The sequence below is a fragment of the Morone saxatilis genome, unplaced genomic scaffold (genome assembly GCF_004916995.1).
Source record: "Morone saxatilis isolate NCDOM2014 unplaced genomic scaffold, NCSU_SB_2.0 Contig17, whole genome shotgun sequence".
NCBI classification, from domain to species: domain Eukaryota; kingdom Metazoa; phylum Chordata; class Actinopteri; family Moronidae; genus Morone; species Morone saxatilis.
The window spans coordinates 22,355,807-22,375,720 of record NW_023339729.1 but is presented as its reverse complement, the minus strand read 5'-3'; the positions used below and the strand labels follow the sequence as shown (position 1 = coordinate 22,375,720).

Here is a 19,914-nt window from a genome sequence, read left to right as displayed (position 1 = left end):
GAGCCCCCGCGGTGGGCGACGCACAGTTACGTTACGTTACGTTGTAACGCAAGCTGAAGCCTGGCTGAGGCAGCCCTGCTAGAGGCCATATTGGAATCTATGAAGTCGGCTTGCACTTTGATGGAACTGAGTGTCTGTCGTTTTGGGAGTCTCTTAATCGCTACCCCGGATTTAAACCCAAGTGATTGCGCCTGGCATTCCACGTGAGACCCTGCCAAGTCTGGACGGCAAGTTGTCTCGCTTCTTTTGTGGAAAAAAAATGAGTCCAACCGATGCTAAACGAGGGGCTAAGCGCAGGAAGAACAAGCGGGGCGGTGGCAGTAGCTGCAGTGCTGTCTGCAATACCAGCGGTGGCAAGGCCGGGGTTGCCTCGGCCCTGGGCTGTGCGGGAACAGCAACACCTGCCTCTGTCGTCAGCTTTTTAACACCTGGCGGCACAGGCAGCGGGAATATAGGGTCCATCGCGGGCATAAACGGAGAGGTAAGGGTGTCACACAGCGCGAACCGGTGGATGTCAAAAAAACGGGTCGACGAGCTAGCAGCGTTATCAACGACACAAATCTGATTTTGGGCCCGACACTGATGCGAGGAAGGCAGCTGGCTAACTAACCTATGCAACGTAGCTGGAAATTAACTGGCTTAATTGCTGCTAATTGCTGGTTGTTGTGCTTTGCGGGCACGTCCGTGAGTTACACGGCCAGAGTGGCTCAACTGGGCTTGTTTTGTTGTATGAACCTGCCGTAAACATTAGGCTACTTGTGCCCCAAAAAGCTGTGACTACCATCGTTAGCTGAAGTTCAGAGATCGTAGCTGAATTGACAACAACTTAGACACCACGGAGCGTTATTTAGAGCTAATGCAGTCCAAGTAGGTAGAGCCTGAATTGGCCAAACCGAGATTAATCGGGAATACTATAAGGTTTAACACAGTTGGCCATATGCTGCTATTACACAGATAAACAACCATGCTAGCTAATGCTAACAGTGAAGAGTACTGACAACTTAAGCCCCGTCGGGCCTTTATGTGTTTCTACAAGCTGACCTTCCACTTTTCTTGCTTTATTAAGATTTTTCTTACTTTAACTTGGCGGTGTTTGTCAGAAGATGAGCTTAAAACCATCTTAACTAAAGTCCAGCTATCCAAGGTAACTTAGTTATACACCTCGAGTTTGCAATAAACCCACAACTTACACTGACAACATAAGATTTCTTTGTAACTATCTTCTGTTCAATAGCTCAACTCACAGATGCTGATTCAAAAGTTAGTTGGTAGCTATTTGGGGCACAAAAATCACAAATGTAGCTTGAAGATGCACCCTTCTGCACGGCAGTGAAATGTGCCTTCTCTGTGTTTCTGTGTGTATTTAATGTATCGTTGGAGCTATGAATGTAATCAAAGTCTTTAACGCTGCAAATGTGTGTAGGTTTATGATACGTGCATTAACAGCCTGCCTCCTAACAAATATACAACTCCCTTCCTTGGATGTTGGGACCTCTCGATCCATCCATAAGACCCAGAGATGTTTTCCTGTAATTTGGGTGAACTGACTCTAAAACGTCCAAACATCAGTCATGACACATTTTGTTTATACAGCAGTCTTACCTGCCCAGCCTGGACAGGCCTGGCAGGATTGCCTAACAATTGAAGGTGCCTCACACACACACACACACACACAGCTTCAAAATTCAGACCCCTACTTCACCTTGTAAGGATCGGAAATTTGATCCTATGATTCACCTGTTCACCAGGTCATCAGCCACACACCCTTAACAAAACGATCAAGCTTGACCACAAGCAATTCACTCGTAATATCCGTTTTACTAACTGTAATTAATCCAGTAATTCACTGCTTTGTAAACACTGACTTGTTTACATCCCTCAGGTCAAAGTGAACAACAGTGTTACACCACAGTTTACGGAAGGACCAGTGAACGCTGACTTCTCCGGAGTCCTTCAGGTAAATTTATATCAAGTGTTTTTCCGAAAGTTCCTCTAAAGTCAGTGTAAGGTTTTTCTTTTCAAAGCCGTGTCCCATTTGCCGAACATAGTTTACACCTTGAACTTTAGGCATCGCAAGAAGAGGTAGCACACAACAACATGACTTAATTTGGTCTTTATTTTATTGTATAGTTACATCAATGTCACAAATGTCAAATATCATATTCAATTCTGATGCGTTGGACATGCTCCACACACAGGACATCATGCTCCAACATCTGTACTCAAACTACACATCTGGAACATGATTGTGGTGTTGTGGTTGCCCGCCCTTTCAGTCTTGGTGGCACTTTATTTCCACAGCAGTACTATAGTGCTGATAACTAAAATGCAGCTCACTGTCAGGATATAACTGTATTTTGAGTGACTATCATCAAAACATTTTCTTATGTTGTCCTGTTACGCTGATGTACAGACAGATATCACAGTCCATCAGAGTCAAAACAATAAACGATGACACATCTAAACGAGTTTTATTTGAATGTATGCAGGCAGGCACACATTTAAATAAAGCTCATTTGGATTATAGCACAGTCAGGAACTGAGTTTGTATCCCGGTAAATTATCTGTAGATCAAAAAGCCAAAATGTTCTTTCCCAGTGAAATCAGTCTGATTGACAGAAAGTATTAACGTGCACATTACTGAACATGTTTGAATTTGTTGTCCTGTTTACATGTGTCAATAGTTAGTAATCAATAGAGCTGTAACAGTGCTTTTTGTGTGTATCGAGCAAGCTACTTTATTCAGCTCACACGGTAAATCAAATAATCCACCCCATGCCAAAAAATGTGTCATGAGGCTCTCAACCTGGGTACCTTATGTTTTTGTCACCACACCTGGTTGTTTTTGGTATCTTATCAATGCGGCTTGTGTTACGCTGACAAGAAATTACTCTAAATGGGTCAGGCAAAACTCCATTGTTTGACTACAAAGTCTTAAAATATATAATTTGTTGTAATACAATTGATTGATAGAAATGTGTGGTGCTTTTTTGTTGTATTTGATTGTGACAGCAGTCGTATTTAAACAAGTCGTCGGCAAACAATTGGGGGGGGATATTTGGTTTACTGCTGTGCTTTTTAGTGTAGTCAGAAAACACAACTGCTGGATGAGTGAGTAACCCAGAGTACAGATTCAGTCTCCAACAAGCTACTGGTACACCTGTAAGATGTTGCTGAAATAGATGCAAAGCAACCATTGCATGTATTGCATCTATCTTTTTAAAATCCCCAAAGCCATTTTGCTCACTGACAGACACTGCCAATGTGGATGTCATGAATTGAAACTGCTAGTTATATGTCAGTGCCACTCTGTGGTTCACTCACTGACAAGGCTGTGCGTCGAGACAAGGTTCCAGTGTTTTAAAGGAGTCCAGTGGGGGAAACTGGTGTACCCAGAGTGCAATGGGTTACAACAAAGTGTGGCCTGGCTTAATGTATAGCAGATATACTGTAAATATACAGTACTACTACAGTATATACTGTTCCTCAAAAATGAATCAACTCGAGTGAAAACTAATTTTACAGTCCATATCACTTGACATAGTTTGATGTTTATCACACTTCCAAGAAATTAGGAAAGAGATGACCACGTTTATCTTTTATGGACCATTACTTCTTTTAAAATAGCTGTTTTATATAGTAATTACAGTAACCTAATGCAAATGCTGAAGTGGTTGCATACCTAAGGTATATTTTCTCTTCTTTACTTCCTCCCATTTAAAACACTCAACACAGACCCCATTACGTTCGCCTGAACAGCGGGTCCTACGACGGCCGGGATCGCTGCCTCTTATGCCGAGTGATTGAGTTTGGAGATTTTGAGATTGTAGGAGGTTGAGATTGGGATGTTTGAATGGTGTCCTGGTCTGGATCTATAAGATGGTGCCGTGCCTTCAGAGGCAGGGATCACGGGCCATAACGGTACGTCACAGCCCAACAAAACACCCAGTGCCCTCCAGCTGCCTTTGTGGGTGTGCTCTGACTGCAGGCGCACGGTGGAGAAGGAGGACCGACACACTGCTCTGGAGCAGTCGTTGGGGGTAAGTCACCTGGGTATAAAGAATTTGAAGAAGTCTGATAGGCAAATGTTTGTGGCTGTAGTAAATAGACTGTAAGTCCTCCAGGTCTTTGCAGGATTGCAGGATTGCTTAGCACCAATGCCACATATCTGCAGTTTAACTCACACAGCTGTGGTCAGTCTTTCTGTGGACGGTGTAGCTCTTGTGTTCAAGTATGCCAGAAAAGCTACGACAGATGGAGAAACCAGAAGCAACAGCTGTTGCTGTAAAAAGAGAGAACATTACAAAGGACATACTATCATTTCATATTTTTACTTGGGTTCACTTTGAACTAAAGCTAGAAAATAGCATCTAGGTCAAAAATATGCAAATTCTGACGAGTTCTTAAAACCAAGGATGATGCAGTGGATGAAATATTCACTTCAGGACAGAAGTCTATATAGATGTTGGATTTCCTTTACACATCGGAGCCTGACTGTAAATATCCTCTCAGGCCTATGCTGTGTTGTGAAATGCCATGATGTCTAAGACTAATGCCTCTTCACATAAAGAGCTTCTTTATGTTGGACGGGCTGGCTATGTGCTGAGCTTGTGTCTTTGTAAGGAGAGCACCAACTTAAAAGTGGAAAAGTCTTGTGATTCAACTCAGCATTTTTTTCACTGGAATACAAAGTCACTTTTCTTCCTCTGGGTTGTGTTTCTAAGGGTGTGATTATTGGTTGTAATTAATAAGGCCGTTAACAACTCTTTACCACACTGAACTTAAGAGGGAGGGAACTCACCTTTATTTTCTTTTATAGTTAACTGTTTGTTTTTGATGTCTGGTATGATTAAGAATAAGGTATAGTGAGCAGGAAAGTCGTTTATTTGTACTATAGACTGTAAGCAATAGTTTCATATGCCATCACTCATTTTAAAGCAGCATCTAAAGCTGATTATCATTACTGTTTCCACATTCCCACTAGCATTTACTGTGCTGTGCTCTGAGCCTCAAGTAAACTCTGGTCAGAAATAATGTGCAGTCATCTCTGGTAACTGCAATTATCGTTTTAACAGGTAAATTCTAGCTCATTTCACTGTTTGCTCACGGGTAACATGTCTCTGAATTATGGGAAATTTCAAAACCTTTACTCAATCATTGGATTAGGACATTAAAATAGAAAATGAACGTGTAGCACATCATTTCTGCTGGTCCACATATGTACAGTGTGTTCAGTGATGGTTTCCTTACTACAGTGACACATGGGCTCAGAGCCTTACTGACCCCATGATTCTGCAAGGAATACAATTGTTTATGCATTAGTTCACATACATCCTGCTACATACTATATAGTAGTCAAAGTAATGTAAAATCAGAACCTTCTTCTGCACCTCAGGTATTTGTAACGGTAACATTGTCAAGCTGATTCATATGCTATTGATCAGGTATGCTATTTGATTAAGGCTTGTCGGGTATGTCGTCTATCGTCGTTCAAGTTTCCTCCGTTGTGGGTGTGGGTGCCTTGGCCTTGACTGTTTGACTTGGGTTTGGTTTCCTCATAACTGTATTGTTCCATGGCATCCTCGCAGCATGTGTGGGGTACTATGCTGACTCAGAATATCATGGCCCTGTAGTAAACAGAGCCAAACCACTGGAAAGCGTTTACTGTGAAGCAGCTGCAGAATGTTAGCCTGAACAGACAATTTAACACTTAATTATAGCTCCAATCGCTTGGCAATGGTTAGATCAGAAACCAGCAAGTAAGAAAACACGTATCCCATCATGCCATTCCTGTTGTATGGATACATAGTTGGCATTTTGTCTGTATAACTGGTTCTTAAACGGGTGCAATACATTCTCCTTGGATTGGCTGATCCGAGCAACTATACCTGGACTTATGTGACTCATAGCACGTCTTCTTTCCTAGCCTTGTAGCTGCTACAGTGAACAAAGAGAAAGTTATTGTTGATGTCCAACAATGAGCTGAAATCCCCAGTTCTGCCTTCATAAAGAAATATCTTTCTTGGCGAACCCTTCAGCCGAAGAATCAGTTGAAATAACCTAAAATACATATATACGTATTGTATGTTTCATTAAATGCTTAATGTGCATTCCTGTCGGTATGCCCGAAGTGTGTTAATCATATGATGTGCCATTGCAGTAGGTTTTGAACTTTAGACATTAAGACAATCAATGTTTGTGATATGTTTCTTTTAAACTTTGCTCAGTTGCATCTTGAGGAAAGTATAAAGTTGCTGTGTATTCTGCTGTTTTTCATATTTCTCTCAGAGCCAAGACTTCCTTTTGCACATGCCTGTGGGTAACGGAAACCTGGGCCAGGAGGCAGCCACAGGGGACAGACTGACCACTGCTGTGCCTACACTACCCATGCTCCCTGCCCCAGACCTCACCGCACCAATGCCTACTGATACAGTGTGTAGCTGTGAAGCCTGCAATGAGAGACGGTCAGTTCAGAGTAATCACCACTGACGTAAATTTAATTTCAATTTGTTCATTTAAATGTTGTTTCAAAGTGGATGTGATCTTCATGAATTTGCGTCCTGGATAACAGGGAGATTTCTGCTGAGTCAGAGAGGGAGTCACAGCAGCTGCAGAACCACTGGTCGGAGGTTCGTTACCTGGTGCGCTGCATCTACCGTCAGACAGGAACACCACTAGCAGATGACCATGACCAGCCCCTGGAGAGAGACAAGGAGGGCATGAAGGAGCTGGTCGATAGGTATAACTACTTTGTCCTATTTCTCTCTTTTTAGGATGATTGTCCACTAGGGGTCTCTATTGAACTGCAAAAGCCTCTGCGGATGTAGGTTTAAAAAAAGCCCGAGAGCCTTTGAAAGCAATGATGTCAACAAGCTGAAACTACTGCCTTCTCTACTGTAATTGGTCAGGTCAAAAGCCCCCTAAAGTGACATCTTTGTTTCCTTGATATGATGTATTTCCTGTTGAAACAGGTTCTCGGGCTGTTCTCTGACTCACTGACGGAACATTTTAAATAGCAGAGCAAGGGGAGATTAAGAGACAAAAACTGGTTTATTTTAGTTGGAGTTTTTATTTACGCCCACATGTCCAGTCTCAATTTCACATTTTAAAATGAATCTTTATTTTCCTCCTGTAGACTCTGTGAGAAGGACCCCTACCAGCTGTATCAGCGGTTGGAGCAGCAGGCTCGTGAATACGTCTTGGAAATGAAGGTGCGGCTACTGAAGCACCTATCTACAGGTCCCAAGACTACAGGACCAGTGGGGACCATGGCTGCAGCACAGGGCCCCCCTCAGGCCTACCAGTTCATTTCCCTGCTGCTGGAGGAATACAGCGCCCTCTGTCAAGCTGCACGCACCATCAGCAGCTTCCTGCTCACCCTGGTCAGTGTACCTTTTGTGTAGCCGGAGCCACAGAGAGATACTGTGTTAGCTGTCCTCCAGGTGGCATCAAAGGCAATTCATAGCCGTTTTTACTCCATTTGCTTCAATTAACAACGTGTTGTTTTCTCAGGAGAATGAGCACCTCCAGAAATTCCACGTGACGTGGGAGCTGCACAACAAGCACCTTTTTGAGAATCTGGTGTTCTCTGAACCGATCTTGCACAGCAGTTTACCTGCACTGGTTGCACAGCTGAAGTAAGATATAGTTTTACAAGTTTAAAGAAACGTATGATGAGTTACTTCTCCATCATTATCATTTAATCTGCTACATTGTTTTCTACTGAACTGTTGACCATATTGAACACAAATTCTGCAAATCTCTTTCCTAAACCAATTACAAGTGTCCTTAATAACCTCTGTGTCATATTCTGCATCCATATGTAGACATGGCACAGCCTCCCATGATTCATACAATGAAGATATGTACAGGACCTTGTTAGAAAGCTACCAGCAGCTGCAGCAGGAGATGGCTTCGGTGGCTTCTGAATGGCAGGAGTGTGAGAAGAGGATTGATGACTATGTAGATGAACAGGTATATACATCTAAGACAAAGCATAAACACATTTGATACAGTAAATGAAGTACTTTTATTAAAAGGCCACACTTGATAAGTACGCAGTAATTAAAGCTCTGAGGTGACTCTTTTGCAGCTGCTTTTTAAGGTGGAGGGTCAGAGTCTCACCAACCAAAGAACAGAGCCACACAAGTCCTTGATAAGCAAAAACGTAAGAGCCTTGAAAATTATACCCGAACACAGTCAACTTTTTTAAATCTTATTTTCAGAGGTTTTTTTTTTTTTTTTTTCATTTATTGAAATTCATGTTCTTTTAATTATCTTTCTAGACTTTGAAGACTAAGCAGCGAATGCTGAAGGAGGACTGGGAGTTCTTTAAGCAGAGAAGATTTATAGAAGAACAGGTACACAACTAGAATATGGAGCCATCATGGCAGATGAAAATGTCTATTTCTGTGCTTCAAAGTAGTTTTTTTATTTTGTTTTCTTTATAGTTACCCAATAGCAAGAAGTCCCCCACCGGAGAAAACAACTTCACAGACACTATGAGAATGCTCTCATCTCGTCTGAGTATTCCAGACTGTCCAAACTGCAATTATCGAAGAAGGTGAGTTTCCATGATTTAACTGCTATGTAATTTTCTGGCCTGGGATCATGTCACACTGTAGTAAATTTACACATACTAGACTTGAAACAACTGCCTTTACTCACATTTTTGTTTTTTTTAATCAATTCTATCAGGTTTGTTGTGATCTCATGTCAAATGTTTTCCAATATATGAAAGATTTAATTCCCCAACTTTGGGTTGTCAGGGAATTGATCCCTCCCTAAATATTATGCCCACGTCTCACCTAATCAGTGAGCTGAAGTTTTTTTATGTTCTGTGTATGGATGTGTTATTAAAATAATTATCCAAAGGTAAGGCCACTGTGTGCTCAACTTTAACTCCTTGTCCCATTTGGCAATACTATTTTCTCTCCATACAATTGTATCATGACAAAAATCGCCTTATAAGATATCATGGTTCTGACTATCTGTATATAAAGAACCCATTGTGTACATAGTGTGTTTAGGTCTGTAGCGTATATCCTTGTGTTTAAGACAGAGTGAGCCAGAGCACAAGAATTTCATTGTGTTTCTTAAACACATTAGCCTGGGAACCAGACAAATCTGCCGAGTTCATGATGTAATTTGCTCTGGCAGATGCGTCTGGCCACCTGTCCATGCAAACAGAATTCTGCCCGTCCAGCATCTGGTTGGGCCAATCACAACTGTTTATTTAATATGGGGCAGGTTTTATACAATGATTGACAGAGAGTCACCGATTTGGAAAGTCGCGTCATATGTTTCGCTGCTCTGATTGATCGTAGGTCCAATTGCATCCTTTCTGCAGGCCTGTCCAGGGCAACACACACAGGCTCACGAAACTCAGATCAAACTGTGTGTCAGCTGTCCAACTAGGCAGTGCTGGTCAAATACAATCAAGATTCTTTTACTGAATTGCCTTTTTCTTGCCTCAAATGTTTTCAGAAGCACATTTTAGTTAACAGCCTTGCTGTAATTTGAGACAGTGTGTGAGCAGGCCACCATTTTTCCTGCTTGAATACGAGCTAAGCATCCTCCATTCCTCTATTTGGTTGTTGGTCTAACCTATTGCGTCTGAAGGAAATTTGGTCTACGCCCGTAAAACTAAAATGAACTGAGGTTCCATACTAATTAGCATTTGTAAATTTGTGTGGCAATGCCAGACTAAATACATGAGAATTTGTGTGATTGAACAAAACACACACAAATAATTTGACCCCAGGGGATGAACATTAGTTAAACTTTTCACTTTTACCAGGTCATTGTAAATACTTCATAACATATGAATATTGATAATTATTGCTTATGAGTTTTGTCCGTATCGTCCACTCCTACCAACAGGTGCACATGTGATGACTGTAGTCTCTCCCACATCCTGACGTGTGGCATCATGGACTCTCCCATTGCTGAGGACCTCCACATCAAGCTGCCCCTGCAAGGGGAACCTCCCCGCGACTACCTGGCAGAGGTGCACCCTCCCAGTCTCTCCTCCGGCAGTTCAGCATCTGGCTCCAACTCCAGTTCTCCCATTACCATTCAACAGCATCCAAGGCTCATGCTCCCTGAAGGGGACACCAACACTTTGTAAGCCAGCCAGTCCCTTTTAGGCACAGTTTGGTATTGTGTATATATCAGTGAGATCATAATTACGCACCTCTTCCTTTAAACAATAATTTTCCTCTCTTTCACTTCCCTTTAACCCGGCTACTCATTTCTGTCTTGTTTTAGTATTAGCGATGATGACGAAGTGCCTCCGTTGTCCAGTAAGTTTGGGGACATCTACCCTATGAGTGGTTATGAGGATAACAGTGTTGTGACCGCTGCTGTGAATGGCCTCCATAATGACATCAATGGGGAAGGTGAAAACGTGGCACTGAAGGCAGGGGTGAGTTCTGTACTGTAGTATGTAACTTTAAAAAATGCCCAAGACTAGTTGTGAATTTCCCTGCCGAGTTTCTGGATGATGAATCTGATGTTCATTATGAGTAGGTTGCCCGTTGTTCGGGAAATGTATTGTATACTGTTCCTCATCTATTTCCTAACAGTCTTCTTTGCTCAACACATTTCTGTTTCAGTCTCCTCACATTACCAGCAGCAGCAGCTCATCAGAGGGTGACGAGGAGGAAGCTGATGGTGAGGTTGGAGGGGAGTCCAGAGGGCAGCAGGAGGAGATTTCCTTAGGAAAGACCAACAGTCCTCCACCTTCTTACAACCACCAACAGGTGTTAAAACACTACAATACGCTTCCTTTGTCATAAGTGCTTGAAAATGTTGTGAATGAACCACAGTTAATTACTTTTAAGTATGTTCCCGTAATTCCTAAAAACCTGATTCTTTTTCATAGCAGTGGAGACATTTTGGTTTAGAGGTCATTTTGAAAGAAGCAGCTGTTTGGGCTGTGTATCAAACCTCAAAACTTAAGTACAGACCAAGATGTGCCCGCAGTACCAAATCGAGTAAAGAGAGCTAGCATCAAATGCTTGCTCTGAATAATACTCTACTTGTTCTTTTACAAAGTTTAATTCAGAAAAACTTCTGGTGTTGCTTACGTGTAGACAGTTTAACATTTAAGAAGTTTGGCTTCTTCTGTTAAATGGAAGAATGGTTTGGTAGAAAAACATGTCTATATTTATCAGTAAGATGTTATCAAAAAGTAATTTTGGTACTTATACCGAAACTAAACTTACCATATTGGTGTTATGTTTGAAAAAAATTCCAACGGTACCTTTCCCCCAGGGCTGCAACTAATGCTAATGTTCATTATTGATTCTTCTGTCATTAATTGTTAGAAAATAGTGAAACAAAATGTGATTGCAAGGTGATGTTGAATTGTCTTTTTATTTTGCTGAAACCCTGAAAATGTTCAGTTTACAATTTCATAAAACAGTAAAAAGCAGAAAATCCTCAGATTGGAGAAGCTGGAACCAGAACATGTTTGGCTTTTGTGCTTGAAAAAAATAACAGAAATGATTAACTGATTATCAGAATTGTACACACACGCCCCAGAATAACAGCAGACAACCTGTTTTGAATTTGTGTTACCACTCTCAGGTAGAACAGGTCCAGCATGCCTGCGAGTGCCACGTGTGCAACCAAGACCCCAGCTCCTCCACCCTGGGTCCCGCCACATGCTTGCCCCCTAGTCGGCTCCACGCTGCACCTCCTCCCACTGTTGGACACCAGTTCTTCACAGACAGCAAGACCCCCCCTGCCCACCCTGCCCTCCACCTCTACCCCCACATCCACGGCCACCTGCCCCTACACAACTTCTCCCGGCCACTACTGCATCCTACACTCTACCCTCCCAGTCCTCCTCTCACACACAACAAGGTGAGGATAATTCTTGAGCCCATACAGCGATAAGACGTGAATTATTTCCCTCTTCTTTTTTACAGTGTGTAAAATTATTGCTATGAGTCTCTTTAAGGGAAAATTGATTCATTTCCTTATCACTGGGGATTTTTTAAAGGTTCCAGGAACAACACTGAGCTTAGTTGCTTTCTAGTTTCACTTAGTTTCAATGTAATTTTAACTGTCAACCACAAGGGGTCACACTGAACCCAATCTAAGAGTTAAAGCACTGCTTTTTATGCTGGCTTAAATCACAAACTAATGACATGATTTGCTTTTTAATTTAACTTTTCTTTTATTCCTTAAGCCTCTGCCCCCAAATCCTACATCAAATCACTCGGCAGCAAAGCAGCCGGCCTTCAGCCCATCGTTACCGGAGCACGTTTACCAGAACTGCTTTGGCGGTGCAGGTGGAGCAGGTGACTGGAACAGCTCACTGCAGTGCCTCTCGCTCAAATTTGAGAACCTGTGGGACGCCGCTGTGATGAAGAGCTGGAATCCGTCTGTGCTGTTGCCTGAGTCCCTGCCAGGTGAGCCACTCGGGGCGCAGCAGAAATGACCATCAATGAAAAGAAATCTCAGCAAGTCAAAGAAAGAAGGTTCAAATCATGTCTCACATTATTTTTCCACAGGTGACATGCTTGGACCTCCCCTCGCTGACGTCCCCCTCCCTCCAACATCATCTATCGGCCCCCAAGGGGAACACTCCTCGCTGCCCACCCCTGTACCCGCTTCCTCCTCCACCTCCTCGTCATTGTCATCGTCGTCATCATCGTCATCGTCGTCGTCATGCTCCTCTTCAGAAGCCAAAGAGCAGAAGAAGAGTGGCGCCAAGAAGAAGTGTCTCTACAATTTCCAGGATGCCTTCATGGAGACCAACCGAGTGGTGATGGCCACCTCTGCCTCCACGTCCTCTGTGTCCTGTACTGCCACCACTGTCCAGTCAAGTAATAACCCACCCATCCATCTAGCATCTAAAAGACCCAACTCTTTAGGTAATATAGGAGGTAGGAGCAGTGATTAGGTTTGTACTGATGATAGGGCTTTTTTACAATTAAATTATGAGCCACTTAGAAACCTAGTTATTACAGGGATGTGACACCCATTGTTAAACAATGAAAATGTTTTGCTTTTTAAAGTTCCAAGTGAGTTGTACGATTTTCACTCTCTTGGAGGACATGATAACGCTTGTTATTCATTAATTGCATTACTTTAGCAAAATAATAATTCAGTTTCTTTGTGATTGTAGTATAGTGTTAACTATATGGACCTTTTAATCCAAGAATGATAGGATGTGGGAGGGATGCATGATGTCGTTTTTTAAGTTTTGAGTGTGTTTGTATTAGGGTAGTTATTGCATGCTTATGTGGCTTGGAAAATGATTTTCATCTATAGGTGAGCTGCTGCACTAATAGGGCAATTGTTGTTACTGTATGTAGGTTTGAACGCAGGATTTAATATTAGCATTCACTGTAGTGGTTGCAGATCTTCATGGGATCTTATGAAACCGTGAGGGAAAAACATAATCAAAACTAAAAAGAAAAATGCATCAATTTGGTAAAAACAAATGATAACTTATTAGTCCTGCAACCCAATTAAATGAATTATAAAATAAACATTGAACGATGAACTAAATAACAATAATACAAATAAAACACAGTTCACAGCAATCAAAAGACAGACAGACTGACATCATGAAACTAGATGCAGTCCGTCATAGTCCTGCTTCAAAGTTGAACTGAAATTTATTTTCTCTTCCCTATTTGTGTGAGGAAATATAAACTATAATTATAGTGCAACATAACTTTCCACTTTTCAAAAGAGGACTTTATAGTTTGAACATATTTGTGGAAATGGCATTAAAGATTCGGGCCTGTAGGTGGGCGTTTCTCATGGCAGACTGACATTTAAGGGCCAGTGACTGGACCATGTTGTAGCCTACAGACGAAGCCCACACAGCGCTGCTCCTGCACTGTTAGTGATTTAAAATGTCTGCCACATTTACATCTTTAAACTTGCTTAAATTAGTAAGGCATTAGAAGCTAGGGGGAGCTGTCACTGCAGAAAAATAAATGAAACTTACATTTTTTGGGGGAATTTGCCAATTTTAAGTACACAAGAACAAACAAACATCAATTTTAGTTTTAAGTACAAGATTGCTTAAAATTACGAGTGCTAGTCACTTGGTCGATTGTTTGAAAGCTCTGTGAATAACTGTATGCTTTTAAAGAGTTGGATTTGGGATTGGGACACAGAAGAACTCAACAATGTTCTCATCCAATGTATCTTTGTCTCCCCTAGACGATGTATTTCACAATCTAGGTAAAGAGGACCATAGGCAACCCGCTCCAGCCACCCCTAGAAACGGCCCTACAGGATTGACCTCCCTCCCTCCGCTCTCGGGCCCGACCCTGCCCCCAGCACCCACCACACACCTTCCCACAATGGGATCCCAGCCCTTTCCAAAGATGGCTGCTCCAGCCCCAGACTTCATGGAGGCACACCAGGGTTTGTGTCTCCCGCCTGCTGAGCCTCCAGCCTCCTCAGCAGACGGTCCTATCAGCGCCCCACCTAGTGTCTGCAGGTGAGACCACTATCACTTCCCACAGGCTCATAAAGAAGGACACCCTTCAATGACTGGTTGTATAAAGAGGTGATTTTGTTTGTCTGTGATAAAAGAATAAGTGTAAGTATAATTTTTTTTCAGTGATCCTGACTGTGAAGGCCATCGCTGTGAGGGGAATGGGGCGTACGAGCACCAGCCGTACGATGGAGAGGAGAGTCAGGACGAGGACAGCTGCTCTGAGCACAGCTCCTCGACCTCCACTTCCACCAACCAGAAGGAAGGAAAGTACTGTGACTGCTGCTACTGCGAGTTCTTTGGGCATGGCGGGGTAAGAGACACACATTTATTACTTATTGGAATTTGCATGTTTTGTGGCAGATGCTAATTATTAATTAAGTTCTTATTTGAAAGTTCATTTTAGGTTCAAATTAGAACAAAATAGACATTTATAGGTAGTAAATTCATTTTAAATATACATTTACATAATGTACACCAAAACAAAAACTGAAATGCCATTAACAGTCTAGTGAATCATTTGAATAGTTTATTAGCTTAATGTAAGAATAAATAGTATCCTTATTGATTGCATCCTTCTCTGTTTTGTTCCCAGCCCCCAGCTGCTCCTACCAGTCGAAACTATGCAGAGATGCGGGAGAAGCTGCGTTTGCGTCTGACAAAGCGTAAGGAGGAGCAGCCTAAACGTGAGGAGCACCAACCCATAATAGAACGAGATGGAGGGGTGGAGGACCACAGGCGGGTGGAGGACCTGTTGCAGTTCATCAACAGTGCTGACAGTAAACCTGCCTCCAGTTCTAAGGCAGCGAAACGGGCCAGGCACAAACAGAAGAAGGTAACTGTCACACTAACCTTCAGTGTATATCCATCCAGTCTAAAACACAAAGAAATCCAATAACTCTATTAGTACTTAATGCATGGGTGTTTTTTGTCAACAACTAGGATTGAAAGTTGTCATAATGCTGAATGTCTTTGTGTGCTTCAGATGGAGGAGAAGGCCCGTCTAGAGGCAGAGGCCCGTGAAAGGGAGGAGCAACAGGTGTTGGAAGAGCAGCAACGGCGACAGCGGCAGGAAGAGGAAGAGGCAGCGCTTCAAAAGGAACTGCTCCGGCTGCAGGAGCTGCAGCAACATCGTGCTGCCAAGAAGAAAAAGAAAGAGAAAGCGAAGGAAAACACTGCTCCCCCTCAAAACAACCCACAGCCCCTTAAACAGACAGCTCAGAACGTCTTAGATAACTTACAGAATGGAAAGTCACAGCTGCTTCAAACCCTCATCCGCCTCCCTGACCAGAAAGAACCCAGATTTAAACCCGTACCCCGGCCCAATACACTGCACAGCCCAAAACACACGAGTGAGATGGGGTTTTCTACTGAGACCAATATCCCCAACTGTCCAGCCGCCCTCCACAACGGCACTTCTACATCTCAACTTGAGGTCAACAGTAAAGTTAAGGCCAAGCAGTCTGCTAAAGTGGCCACTTGTGAGGCTGCTGTAAAGAAAGCCCCAGAGTTACCCAAGAGCTCAGATGTGACAGTAAAGCTAGCTAATGGCACCACTCCCACCACTACAACAGACACCAAAGCAACCCGGATCAGGCCTGCTGAGGCCCTGGCTCCTCTCCAAACCACTGAACCAAGGAGAGAGGACAGGAGTAATATCAGGAGCGCCAGTGGAAAAAGGCACCAACAGCAGCAGCAACAACCGCTCACCCAAATAAAGGAAGACAGGAGGAGTCCACCTGTGTCAAACCCTTCCCCGTCTCCCCCTCCAACCTCCCAGTCTGAGCAGACCCAGCAGAATGGCAAACCTCCCAGTGCAGAGTCCCCACAGCCCAAAGGCAAGACCAAGAAGAACAAGAAGAAGAAGGGGGACAAGATGAACAGCTCAATAGGTTAGTATTATGATTCACTAGTAGATTTGAAAGATTCAGGTGTGTGTGTTATCAGTATATGTCCTGTAGTTTTGTCTTAATCTCACTACTGACCAGCTTTACTGCTGAAATAATTGGTCTGCATCCACAGACATAATGCTAGGTGAGGGGAATATGAACTGTGTCCCAAACAGAACCCTTTGACCAGGGACAGCCTGATCTATTTCCTCACTCGTCTCTTGGGTATTCTGCGGTATAACCACAGTGTGGTTAGTGAATGTGTGCACTGTGCATATGACTGCTGGTATTTATGTCTCACTGCCAGAAGCTGGTAATATAGGGAGCTGCTTATTGTTGCCTAACTTTGTCATAAATATTGGTGTTGCACACAATCTTGAGTTATGAGAAAATATGTGATAGACCATTTCAATAATCAATACGGCACTTCAGAGTTTGGTTATGTTATGATAACGGACGGATTACTTGTCAATCATAAGGTAGACACGACCTGCTTTATTGTCTATTTTACACTGAAACTAGTAACTGAGACCATAAACTGGTCACTACGTACAATGCAGGTTTAAGACAATTCCGCTTTGGCTTCACTTCAGACTCGAAAGCTCTGTCTATTATATATAGTGTCAGTGGGCGTTTATGGTCTCCAAGGCTTTTTTGCAGAGCACATTGAGCTTGACTTGTGTGTCACATTTCAAGTCAGTCGGGCTTACGGTGTGAGGGCCATGGCCTTTCCCAAGTTGCCTTTTTGGGCCTTGATTACAGGGCTACCACGTGGCCCATTGGGATCATGTTTCAAGCTAATGCACATCATTTCCAGTTATGGGCCAAGTTTAATGTTTGTAGCTCATTCCAGCCAGGCACAATAACAGTTGGGTTCTACTGCTTTGTAGTTTGAACCCTAATATTGAAATGGGAACATGTCCATATTATGTATTGTTTTTTATTTTTTTAGATGACGTATTCTTGCCCAAAGACATCGACCTGGATAGCACTGAAATGGATGAAACGGAGAGGGAGGTGGAATATTTCAAAAGGTACGTATATTAAAGTGACTAACTTGCCCTGTGTGTGTAAACAATGTAGGTTTTATAATCATCAAAACTGTGCTCTTTACTTCATCACTCCATTAAAGCAAGAAAACATTTATAGGAAATTAGATGTATTTGTTAGGTCTTAAGGATAAACAAAATGTTTTCTGGTGCGTAAACTTGTAAACAGAATGTAAACAAAACTGTTTGTTTACGGCACCAACTACTCAGAATTGCCACCCCCAGCCGGATATAACCATTCATTCCTTTCAGTAAAGCAAGGGCATGAATCTGTACATGAAAGCTCTGCAGTTATCTTTAACATTTAAAACAGACAGGATAGTTCTCCAGAAGGTTAATGTTTTTGTTTTTTCCTGCAGGTTCTGCTTGGATTCTGCCCGGCAGACCCGCCAACGGCTTTCCATCAACTGGTCAAACTTTAGTTTGAAGAAAGCAACGTTTGCTGCACATTGAGGGTGTTAGTGAGTGACTGTCAGGACACAATCAGTACCTTAACAGCTATACCAACCCACACGGCTCCCCAGACCCATCCCTTTACCTCCACCCAGCTGTTGTCCTCCCAGAACTTCTCTCCCGCTGTGCCCAAATCACACCCACGCTGCCTTGCTTTGTTCTTGTCACTGTGTGGTTCCAACACAGACCCATCTGGACTGATCCACCTGCAGAACTAAAACAAAAATGAAATTAAATGACACAAAAAGAATCACAAAATGCTACTTTACATCTGATTAATTTTCCTTGCGTGCTTGTGTGCTTTTAGTCTGAGTTGGGCATTTCTCTTGACTGAAAAAGCCATGGTCTGAAATTATTTTCTTATTTTGGCTTACCTGTAGTCAGAAGATGCTTACTATGTCTGGATGGTTTCCTTCCAAAAAAAAGAGACAAAGGAAACTACAAAAAAATGAGAAATGTAATGAATTAAAAGCTGTATTTGAGATATTGTGGCTTACTATCCCATCGTTTCCCGTTCCTAGCACGGCATCTCATCCACATGATTGACAAGGGAATGGGCTTGGTCAGCTGGTCTCCACTCCCTTTCCCCACCCCACCACCACCTCCTCCTCCTCCCTATTTCACAGAAAGGAGGAAAGCGTAATACTTGACAATGTTCTTTTTTGGTTTTTAAGTACTGTTTAACAAACTGTTGAGTAAAAGTGTACCAGTTACAGTTTTTGTTTTCTTTCTTTTTGACCTGTAGCCAGCTTGTATCAGAATACTTTCAGAATGAAATTGAAAAAGAACAATACTCACACTATCAATCTGTTATAGAGTGTATATTGTATTAACACTGAAGCCAAACTGGCTACTTTTAACATATTGTTAAGTAATATTAAATCTTGTCTTTCTTTTTTGAAAGATGGAATACAGTAGTATGGCAGGATTATGTGTCTTGTGTCAAATCTTATTTCCTACATGCTGCCAATAAAAGGACATGGAGACTTAAAACTACACACATACATGTACATTTGGGAAATAAGCTCATTTGCCTTCTAGTGGACAGTTAGATGAAAATATTGATCCCACTCACATATCTGTCCTTCAGATATAAGCCTACATTTAGCAGCCAACTAGTTCAGCACAATGACTAATTCTTACACATTCATAATCAGATTAAACAAATAAGATACAGTCTTGATGGGTGAGCTGTAGAGGTGCTGGTAGGCAGTTTTTGTTATCGTTTACAGTTTCTTCCTGTTCCTAGTCTTGGGAACTAAGCTAAGCTAACCGGCTGCTAGTTGCAACTTCATATTTAACCAAGAAACGTGAGCATGGTATTGAAATTCTCATGTAACACTGCAAGAAAGTAAAAAAAACTCATCTCACAAAAAGTCAAATTAATGCTGAATTTAAATTGAAATTATCTAAAGCAAAAGTGAGCGAATCAGCATCCTTCACCACAATCACCACCCTTTGAGGTCAGTTCACTTCATCAGCCCATATGGGACTGATGAATAGCTAAGCCAAAGCAGGAATTTTACCCATTGTTGTTCTGCATGTCTGCGGCTACACAAGGTTGCAGGATGAGTCACACCCTCAAATACGTGTTCCTTTTGGGAAATCCACTAATGGATAGTCATAATCAGTCTAGGAGGCCACAGGTAAATGAATCATGTAAATCCTGAGGTTCGGTTTCTATTGTGAAGTACGTTAAACATAAAAAAGGTAGCTGCCATTGGGCTGCGTTAGGTATTTACATGTAGCCCCGTTTCACATATGCACATGAAGCTCTAGGGAAAATTGATTTCAGGCAGTTATGAAATCAAGTACATTCCCTCAGGGTAAAGTGAGTGTGAAATGAGGTCATGCGTTGTCTTATCTAGATAGATGACTTAATACATACCTTTGAGTGAACAGTACTGACAGGACAACGTGCACATCGGCAGCAGTCAAAGCTTTTGCTTGGTGTTTTTCCACTAACTTTGTGACATCTTTGTAAGCCATCAATGCTGCTGAGCTTCTCTTTCTGTCATATAGTGCTAAAATATTCTTAATGTGTAACTAG

The 19,914-nt window shown here is 42.3% G+C and overlaps 1 protein-coding gene across 1 annotated transcript; it reads left to right on the top strand.

Moving 5' to 3' along the window:
• Positions 1–61: 61 nt before the first annotated feature.
• On the top strand, positions 62–18,792 carry fam193a (family with sequence similarity 193 member A). The gene is made up of 24 exons (XM_035660092.1): positions 62–481; positions 1,883–1,957; positions 3,736–3,799; positions 3,880–4,040; positions 6,289–6,464; positions 6,572–6,739; positions 7,136–7,382; positions 7,513–7,637; positions 7,827–7,974; positions 8,093–8,167; positions 8,286–8,360; positions 8,451–8,563; positions 9,883–10,125; positions 10,270–10,426; positions 10,617–10,763; positions 11,593–11,871; positions 12,200–12,422; positions 12,525–12,839; positions 14,194–14,476; positions 14,600–14,786; positions 15,069–15,308; positions 15,459–16,365; positions 17,315–17,396; positions 17,771–18,792. Exons 1-24 carry the CDS (start codon positions 260–262, stop codon positions 17,862–17,864), a joined length of 4,806 nt encoding a protein of 1,601 aa, XP_035515985.1. The 5' UTR covers positions 62–259; the 3' UTR covers positions 17,865–18,792.
• Positions 18,793–19,914: the final 1,122 nt, after the last annotated feature.